Source organism: Scyliorhinus torazame, chromosome X (genome assembly GCF_047496885.1).
Source record: "Scyliorhinus torazame isolate Kashiwa2021f chromosome X, sScyTor2.1, whole genome shotgun sequence".
Lineage (NCBI taxonomy): Eukaryota > Metazoa > Chordata > Chondrichthyes > Carcharhiniformes > Scyliorhinidae > Scyliorhinus > Scyliorhinus torazame.
In genome coordinates, this window is record NC_092738.1 from 6237411 (window position 1) to 6248077 (window position 10667).

A 10667-nucleotide genomic window follows, 5' to 3' on the forward strand; every position below is an offset into this window, starting at 1 on the left:
TGATACAATTTAAGGTGGTTCACAGAGAGCACTTGATGGGGGCTGTCATGATATTCAAACACACACATCATGATGGACACACTAACAGGCAAATCAGAGTACACAACACCACAACCAATCACAGACAAGAACACCAACCACATAAAAAGCACGAGCACGACACCTGGAGGTCAGTAGGTCTGGGGAGAAGGAAGCATGAAAGAGCTGTTGAAACACCACAAGCAGGGAGCCCCCCACGTGCAGAGTGCAAAGACCAAGTTGTAAATAGTGAGTTTAAATAAACAAGTGTTGTACCATATGCAACTGTGTTGGCTCTTCTGTGTGTTAGAACACCCAACACCACATGGTACAGGAGTGGATCGATACCTGCCTACCAACCTGCCATTCTGGACATGGACCACACCGGCAAACCGCAGCCGATGCAAGTCACGGGGAACCTAGGCACCAACTGGAAGCTCTACAGGCAGCGATTTGACCTGTACATCCGTGCCACCGAAAAACAGAATGTCTCGGATGATTCGAAGATTGCAATGCTCCTCTTCTACGCAGGCCCCCACCCAAATGATGTCTTTAATTCACTGGTGTTCGAGGAAGGCGAAAACCAGGCCAAATATGACACGGTCATCCTCAAAATGGACCAGCACTTTCAAACTGAAGTAAACGAAACTTTCGAAAGATACATCTTTCAGCAACGCCTGCAAGGTAAGGAGGAGCTTTTTCAACCCTTTTTGACGCACCTCCGGATTCTAGCGCAGTCCTGCGGTTACGGCACCACCACAGAGTCCATGATCAGGGACCAGATTGTTTTTGGCGTTGCCTCCAGTGGCCTACGCCAGCAGCTTCTTAAAATAAAGAGCCTCACCTTAGCGTCTGCTGTGGAAGCCTGTGTCCTCCATGAAAATGCGACCTGCCGTTTTGCCCGATTTCAGGCGTCCGAGTTGGCACGGAGGGGGTCCCCAGCCGTCGAATCGGCAAGCCAGGCCGCCCACGACGTTGAACGCATCCAGGCCGTCGATTTCTTCCCGCCCCACGGCCCGGACGACAGCGGCCGCTTCCCGCGCTTTTCGCGGTCTCCCGCGCAGGTGCGCGCCAAGAATAACGGCCACAACGAGGGACGCACTGCGCAGGCGCGCCCACCGCAAGATCGCACTGCGCATGCGCAGTGGCGCAACGAACGCCGTGACGTCATGACGTGCAGCAAGTGTGGAGGTCTACACTTAAAAGGGCAATGTCCTGCAAAATACCAACAGTGCAACAGATGTGCCATGATAGGCCACTACGCAGCCCGCTGTCGTGCGGCTCAACCCATGGATCCGGCGCATCCTCGACAACCTCGCACACGAGTCAGGACCGTCCAGCCCACGCATCAAGACTTCCAGTTAAGTGATGCAGATGACCAGGATGACTTCAGAGTTGCCGTCATTGATGTCAACAAGGTCAATGCCATCAATCCAGACGATGAGTGGTGTGCCACCCTGACGGTCAACCGATCGCGCGTCGCCTTCCGTCTGGACACCGGCGCATCCGCCAACCTGATTGCTTACTCTGCAGTCCAGGCCATGAAGGTCAAACCACTCATCACACCATCCCGGCTTCAAATGGTTGACTATAACGGGAACGTTATCCCGTCCGTAGGATCTTGCCAGCTACAGGTGACTCACAAGGGGTACACGGCCACACTCCCCTTCGAAGTTGTGGGCTCATCAAAGGACTCGTTACTGGGCGCACAAGCGTGTAAGGTCCTTCACCTGGTACAGCGCATCATGTCTCTCTCTCCAGATGAGATATCCGACTTCCCGGATGCTGAGTTCCACGCGAATCTCCATTCCCTCCTCGCTCACAACCAGGAGGTTTTTGAAGGCATGGGGACATTGCCACACACGTACAAGATTCGACTCAGACCGGACGCCATCCCTGTCGTTCACGCACCTCGCAGGGTTCCTGCGCCTCTCAAAGACCGCCTCAAGGCACAACTGCAGATTCTTCAGGACCAAGGGGTCCTATCCAAGGTCACGGAGCCCACGCCATGGGTCAGCTCCATGGTCTGTGTAAAGAAGCCCTCTGGCGAGCTCCGTATATGTATAGATCCAAAAGATCTGAACAACAACATCATGCGGGAACACTATCCCATCCCAAAACGAGAAGACCTCACCAGCGAGATGGCGCGAGCCAACATATTCACTAAATTGGATGCGTCCAAAGGATTCTGGCAGATCCAACTGGACCCGGCCAGCCGAAGACTATGCACATTCAACACCCCTTTTGGCAGATTCTGCTACAACCGGATGCCATTCGGCATCATTTCGGCATCTGAAGTATTCCACCGCATTATGGAGCAGATGATGGAAGGCATCGAAGGGGTACGTGTATATGTGGACGATATCATCATTTGGTCCACCACTCCGCAGGAACACATGCATCGTCTTCGACGTGTCTTCACCCGCATACGGCAAAATGGCCTGCGTCTCAACCGTGCGAAGTGTGCTTTCGGCCAGACGGAGCTGAAATTCCTCGGGGACCACATCTCAAGGTCCGGGGTCCGTCCCGATGCAGACAAGGTTAGCGCCATCACAGCCATGCCACGACCGGCTGACAAGAAGGCTGTCTTAAGATTCCTGGGCATGGTCAACTTCCTTGGGAAGTTCATTCCCAACCTGGCTTCTCATACAACAAACATGCGCCATCTCGTAAAAAAATCGACGGAATTCAACTGGCACCAGTCGCATCAGCAGGAATGGGAGGAGCTCAAGCACAAACTGGTCACGGCACCAGTGCTGGCCTTCTTTGACGCGACTCGCCCTACAAAGATCTCAACAGACGCCAGCCAATCTGGTATTGGAGCGGTACTCCTGCAAAAAGACAGCACGTCATCATGGGCCCCGGTTGCGTATGCCTCACGAGCCATGACCCCTACCGAACAGCGCTACGCGCAAATCGAAAAAGAATGCCTGGGCTTGTTAACTGGACTGGACAAGTTCCACGACTATGTGTATGGCCTGCCACGATTCACGGTCGAAACTGACCACCGCCCCCTGGTCAACATCATTAACAAAGACCTGAACGACATGACTCCTCGCCTCCAGCGCATCTTACTCAAACTCAGGAGGTACGATTTTGAACTGATCTACACTCCGGGGAAGGAACTCATAGTGGCGGACACTCTTTCCCGAGCAGTGAGCACACCACCAGATGCGGAGGGGTTCGTGCGTCAAATTGAGGCACACGTGACTCTGACAGCAGCAAATATGCCAGCTGATGATCCTTGTCTGGCCCACATACGCGCAGAGACGGCGACTGACCCTCTGCTGCAGCGAGTGATGCGCCACATGACGGAAGGGTGGCTAAAAGGGCAGTGCCCCCAGTTTTACAATGTGCGAGATGATCTCACCAATATAGACGGGGTCCTTATGAAATCGCATAGGATCGTCATTCCACACAGTGTGCGCCAGATGATTCTTCGTCAACTACACGAAGGCCACCTGGGTGTCGAAAAATGCAGACGAAGGGCCCGGGCGGCGGTATATTGGCCGGGTATTAATGAAGACATAGCCAACATGGTGCTCAACTGCACAACCTGTCAGAGGTTTCAGCCGGCGCAACCTCCGGAAACACTTCTACCACACGAGATGGTGACGTCCCCCTGGGCGAAGGTGGGTGTTGACCTATTTCACGCGCTCGGCAGAGATTACATTGTTATTATAGACTACTTCTCAAACTACCCGGAAGTCATGCCTCTCCATGATCTGACGTCGTCCGCAGTCATTGGGGCCTGCAAGGAAACGTTTGCTCGCCATGGCATTCCAAGGACTGTCATGTCAGACAATGGACCTTGTTTTGCCAGCCGTGAATGGTCGTCCTTTGCCGCAGCATATGGTTTCACTCATGTGACATCCAGCCCTCTGCATCCACAATCGAACGGGAAGGCTGAAAAGGGTGTCCACATCGCAAAGCGGCTCCTGTGCAAGGCGGCTGATGCCGGATCGGACTTTAACCTTGCCTTGCTGGCCTATCGATCGGCCCCGTTATCCACGGGCCTCTCGCCAGCGCAGCTACTAATGGGTCGCTCCCTCAGGACGACGGTACCTTCCGTCCTGGCACCGACAACAGACCATGAGGCGGTTCTTCGGGACATGCAACTGCAGCGTGATCGCCAGAAAGGTCGGTACGACACACGAGCGACGGACCTGCCCCCCCTGTCCTCCGGAGACAAAGTACGCGTCCATCAACCGTATGGTGGCTGGTCAGCACCGGCCGAAGTCCTCCGACAAGTGGCTCCCCGCTCGTTCCTGGTTCGCATGCCGGATGGTTCCGTGCGTCGCCGCAATCGGCGCGCCCTTCGCCGACTTCCACGTTCACAGCCACACAACACGCCAGATCCTCAACAGGCTTCCGAGGATGACTTTGTGGAGCTGCCGCACATCACGCCCTTTCCATCGCCACCCATGGCCATGCCTGCACAGCAGCCGGTGGTTCTTGATCCACCCTTAAGGCGGTCAACCCGAATTCGTCGCAAACCCATTAGAATGGACTTATAATACAGTTCATATGTTTAATAAGTTGGACAATTTTACATGATAACCTGTTGTTGTTTATCGTTCCAGATGTCGTCTGACTGGACAACTGTTCAAAATTTTTTTTCTTCTTCTCTCGTTCGAATTTCTGTTATGTTATGGTACAACTGGATTCATGTGACGCACTCGACATCGCCCCATGTACATAGTTCCGTCATAGACACATGCTGCACACGACACACACACACTCTTAGATGCACTCACGTCACGATCATATTTATTACCACGTAGGCACATATCTTTGTAAAAAGGGGGGATGTCATGATATTCAAACACACACATCATGATGGACACACTAACAGGCAAATCAGAGTACACAACACCACAACCAATCACAGACAAGAACACCAACCACATAAAAAGCACGAGCACGACACCTGGAGGTCAGTAGGTCTGGGGAGAAGGAAGCATGAAAGAGCTGTTGAAACACCACAAGCAGGGAGCCCCCCACGTGCAGAGTGCAAAGACCAAGTTGTAAATAGTGAGTTTAAATAAACAAGTGTTGTACCATATGCAACTGTGTTGGCTCTTCTGTGTGTTAGAACACCCAACACCACAGGGGCGAGGTTGAGTAGGTTCTTTGGGGGAGAGGACAGATGTGGAAGCTGTTCAGGGAGTCCGGCGAACCATGCCCATCTGTTTTGGTCATGCCCGGCACTGGAGGGGTTCTGGAGGGGAGTGGCAGGAGCAATATCTCAAGTGGTGAAAGTCCGGGTCAAGCCAAGCTGGGGGCTAGCAATACTTGGAGTAGTGGACGAGCCGGGAGTGCAGGAGGCGAAAGAGGCCGGCATTCTGGCCTTTGCGTCCCTAGAAGCCCGGCGAAGGATCTTGCTAATGTGGAAGGAGGCGAAGCCCCCCAGCGTGGAGGCCTGGATAAATGATATGGCTGGGTTCATAAAGTTGGAGAGGATTAAGTTCGCCTTGAGAGGGTCTGTGCAGGGGTTCTACAGGCGGTGGCAACCGTTCCTAGACTATCTCGCGGAGCGTTAGAGGAAGATCGGTCAGCAGCAGCAGCAGCAACCCTGGGGGGGGGGGGGGGATGAGCAGGAGTTAACGTGAAGGGCGGGGGGGAAAACTGGCAGGAGAGAGCCAGTGTATAAAGCTATGTAAATATACCATTTTGCCATGTATATATCTTGCTCAGTGCGATTTTGTGTTCTTTTGTTACGGGGGGGGGGGGGGGGGGGGGGTTATTGTTTGTAAGGGGGAAAAATTGTGTTGGTAAACAACTCTAATAAATATATTTATAAAAAAAAAAAAAAAAAATGTTGTTCCATTGTTTAAGTAAGGCAGCAGGGATAATCCAGGAAATTATAGGCCGGTGAGCCTTACGTCAGTGGTAGGGAAATTATTGGAAAAGATTCTCAGAGATAGGATTTACTCACATTTGGAAACAAATGGCCATATTAGTGATGGACAGCATGGTTTTGTGAAGGGGAGGTCGTGTCTCACTAATTCGATCGAGTTTTTCGAGGAGGTCACTAAGATGATAATTGAGGGAAAGATAGTAGATGTTGTATTCATGGACTTCACTAAAGCCTTTGACAAGGTCCCTCTTGGTAGACTGCTACAAAAGGTGAAGTCACACGGGATCAGGGGTGAGTTGGCAAGTTAGCAAGAACTAGCTAGGGTAGCAGTAGAAGGATGCTTTTCTGAATGGTAGGCTGTGACTAGCAGTGTTACCACAGGGGTCAGTTCTGGGGCCTTTGCTGTTTGTAGTATATATAAATGATTTGGAAGAAAATGTAGCTGGTCTGATTAGTAAGTTCGCAGACGACACCAGAATTGGTGGAGTTGCGGATAGTGAAGAGGATTGTCAGAGGATACAGCAGGATGTAAACTGGTTGGAGTCTTGGGCAGAGAAATGGCAGATGGAGTTTAATCCGGACAAGTGTGAGGTAACGCACTTTGGAAGGTCCAATGCATGTAGGAATTACACAATAAATGGTGGAACTCTTGTGAGTACTGACACCGATCACTGACAGTGGCAACTCATGTGGATAAGGTGGTCAAGAAGGCATACGGCATGCTGGCCTTCATCGGCCGGGGCACTGAATATAAAAATTGGCAAGTCATGTTGCAGCTGTACAGGACCCTAGTTAGGCCTCATTTAGAATATTGTGTACAATTCTGGTCGCCACACTACCAGAAGGATGTGGATGCTCTCGAGAGGGTGCAGAAGCGCTTTACTAGGATGTTGCCTGGTATGGAAGGCATTAGCTATGAGGAGAGGTTAGATAAACTCTGTCTGTTCTCACTGGAACGACGGAGGTTGAGGGGCGACATGATGGAGATCTACAAGATTGAGTGGCATGGACAGAGTGGATAGTCAGATGCTCTTTCCTAGGGTAGGAGAGTCAAGTACTCTGGGACATAGGTTTCAAGTGCGCGGGGAAAAGTTTAGAGCAGATGTGCGAGGCAAGTTCTTTACGTAGAAGGTGGTAAATATATGGAACTTGCTGACTGGGGAGGTACGATAGCGGCATTTAAGGGACATCTAGACAAAAATATGAATAGGGTGGGAATGGAAGGATACGGACTCTGTAAGTGCAGACTTTAGACATGGTCGGTGCAGGCTTGGAGGGCCGAAGGGCCTGTTCCTGTGCTGTACTGTTCTTTGTACTCTTGGATTGGGTGAGATCCACACAGACACTGGGAGAAATGTGCAAACTCCACACAGACAATGACCCGGGACGGGATCAAACCCGGGTCCTCGGCGCCCTGAGGCAGCAGTGCTAACCACTGCGCCACCGTGCCTTCTGGGATTCTATGATTCTTGACAAGTCATGCGGAACCACAGGAATTCAGTAACTCCATTTTTGTTTTCTCTTTTCTCTTCAGAATGGGCTGGATGTCAGAGGGTTGGAATATCTCCTGATAGACATCATGTTCCTTACCATATATCCTTTGCTACGCGAACCTCTGGAAACAGTGGTCGACATAGGTAGGTAAATGGAAGGATGTTCAGCATTAATGTTCTAATTGTTTTCTCCTCCCTCTATTTTCTCTGGCATTAAAGGTGAATTTTAGTGAAGCAATCGAAATTCAGATTCACAGAAAATGCTGCATGAACTCGGCACGTCTGGCAGCATCTGTGGAGAGAGATATATGACTCTTCAGGTCTCTGAAGAAGAGTAACTCGGGCGAGAAATGTTAACTCGGTTTCTCTCTCCACAATTGCTGCCAAACCTGCAGAATTACCCAGCATTTTCTATTTTTATTTCCAATATCCAGCATCTGCAGTATATTGCTTTGATAATATTGCGGATTCACAGGCAAGCTTTACAGGAGCTAGAAGCCCCTGGATGAAATCACTTACCTGTGTACCTTTTTAGCAGGAATTGCAGTGTCCCAGTTGGCCTAATATAAATTGCAATAATTAAATCAAGGTGAGTAGAATAAAATCTAGCTGTATAGTTATAGTCTGGTGCAGATTTTCAATTATCTATGCCAAAGTTATCAGAATGATGACTTCCTTCTGTGTTATAATCATTCAGCATCCAATTCCTTTTTGATAGCGCCACACTCGAGCAGTACATTCTAGATCCTAACCACTTGCAGCATAAAAATATTTTTCCTCATTCCTCACCGAGACATTGATCGGATGCAGAGCTGGGCCGAAAAATGGCAGATGGAGTTTAACCCTGATAAGTGTGAGGTGATTCATTTTGGTTAAAAAAATTTGAAAGCGGATTACGGGGTCAACGGCAGGGTTCTGAGGAATGTGGAGGAACAGAGTGATCTTGGGGTTCATGTCTACAGATCTCTGAAGGTTGCCACTCAAGTGGATAGAGCCGTGAAGAAGGCCTATAGTGTGTTAGCGTTTATTAACAGGGGGCTTGAGTTTAAGAGCCGTGGGGTTATGCTGCAACTGTACAAGACCCTGGTGAGACCACATTTGGAGTATTGTGTGCAGTTCTGGTCACCTCACTATAGGAAGGATGTGGAAGCATTGGAAAGGGTGCAAAGGAGATTTACCAGGATGCTGCCTGGTTTGCAGGATAGGTCTTATGAGGAAAGGTTGAGGGAGCTAGGGCTTTTCTCTTTGGAGCGGAGGAGGATGAGGGGCAACTTAATAGAGGTTATAAGATGATGAGGGGGATAGATAGAGTGGACGTTCAGAGACGATTTCCTCGGGTGGATGTAGCTGTTACAAGGGGGCATAACTATAAGATTCAGGGTGGGAGATATAGGAGGGATGTCCGAGGTAGGTTCTTTACTCAGAGAGTGGTTAGGGTGTGGAATGGACTGCCTGCTGTGATAGTGGAGTCGGACACTTTAGGAACTTTCAAGCGGTTATTGGATAGGCACATGGAGCACACCAGAATGACAGGGAGTGGGATAGCTTGATCTTGATTTCTGACAATGCTCGGCACATCATCGAGGGCCGAAGGGCCTCTTCTGTGCCGTACTGTTCTATGTTCATTGAGTTGTGAGAGTTTTACGGTAGTTTCTTCGCTTCATGAAGAATGCAGATTCTTTCCAGCCTGAATTACCTTTCGAGACTAGGTTCATTTTCTCTTGAGTATACGTCCTAGAGTATAAAGTGGTCTGATAATTTCACAATACGGAATTGGGTCATGTAGCAATTTAAAAAAAGAAAAGAAGTGTTATCTTGTCTGGTTTATATCTCATTAAAATCAGCATTATCATGCAGTTTAATGTTTGTCTTCTGTAAATGATCCGTCCCCGCCTCCGCTCTCTCTCTTTCCGCCCCCCCCCCCCCCTCATTTTATCCTATTTTCTCTTTGATCTTGATAATAATTATTTTAATCTTTATTGGTGTCACAAGTAGGTTTACGTTAACATTGCAATGAAGTTACTGTGAAAAGCCCCTAGTCGCCACACTCCGGCGCCTGTTCGGGTACACAGAGGGAGAATTCAGAGTGTCCAATTCACCAAACAGCACGTCTTTCGGGACTTGTGGGAGGAAACCGGAGCACCCGGAGGAAACCTGTGCAGACCCCGCACAGACAGTGACCCAAGTCGGGAATCGAACCCGGATCCCTGGCGCTGTGAAGCAACAGTGCTAACCACTGTGCTGCCATTAAAAACACCCACTCTGGCTCGAGCATAGTTCCATGTGAACCCTCACCCTCACTTTGTGTTCCATGTGAACCCTCACCAGGGCAATACAGTGTCCTAATAATGTTCATGTGGTCACTTGCAGGTATGCTTTGTTAGAATATCAGAACTAAGAACTTTATTTTGCTCTTTTCTCTGACCTTGCCTGAGATCAGCCAACTTGGCACAGATTATGAATCAGATTATGAATCAAAGCTGGAACTTTTCTGGGTTTGTAGCTTGTCAATCTTGGGAGGTTGCTATGTCAATTTAGAATGGTACCAGCATCATGGTTGCATACAATTTGACAGACAATAGCCATGTTTTGAGTGGCTCAGTCATTGTATAAACCACAGCTGTAAATTTGTATTTCTAATATTTTTTAACTGACTTGCAGCATGGAGGTGTAAATGGTGTAATAGTTGAGACTTGCGTGAATGTCTGTGGTCTGCAAAATAATGCTATATTATACTGCTCAGCTAGCAGCCTGGAGAGATGGTTCCAAACTCAATAATAATGGAGTATGTTTCCCTTTGTTAATAATAAAAAGCCACACATTCTCCCGGTGTCTGCGTGGGTCTCACCCCCACAACCCAAAGATGTGCAGGTCAAGTGGATTGGTCCTTAATTGGATAAAAATAATTGGGTACTCTAAATTTAAAATAATAATAATAAAAAGCCATGATAACTTTTTTTCCACTAACCATGAATGGACGGCGATTACCCCAATCTGGGCACTGTCTTGTCTCGACTATATTTTGTAAAGGTTGGTGAAAGGTCAAATGCTCCCCAACAAGAAGGAATAAAAGTCGAGGTCAAGCTACCCTCATTTAACCTTTTAACAGTCAGCTCAAAAACAGCATTGGCAGAAGTAGTTTGCCTATTCTGGACAGGGAATGGCATATGACACAGTTGATCTCCACATGAAAATTCAAGTGAATTTAGCAGTCTGGCTGGTTGAGGATTTTGACAATCTGCTGCCACGGGTTGCCCTATATGTAGGGGTGGGGGGGGGTAACCTGAATTGTAATG

The 10667-nt window shown here is 49.2% G+C and overlaps 1 protein-coding gene across 3 annotated transcripts in view; it reads left to right on the forward strand.

Annotated features, from left to right (window-relative positions):
* dnajc14 (DnaJ (Hsp40) homolog, subfamily C, member 14) overlaps nt 1-10667 on the forward strand; it is a 65839-nt gene that overhangs the window by 54333 nt on the left and 839 nt on the right. For 2 of the 3 annotated variants that reach the window (XM_072493746.1, XM_072493747.1), the window contains exon 6: nt 7413-7515. In XM_072493746.1, coding sequence (XP_072349847.1) covers nt 7413-7515 — 103 coding nt within the window. Of the gene's footprint in view, nt 1-7393; nt 7516-10667 lie in introns of all 3 variants that reach the window. The other variant, XM_072493748.1, reaches the window with a different exon arrangement.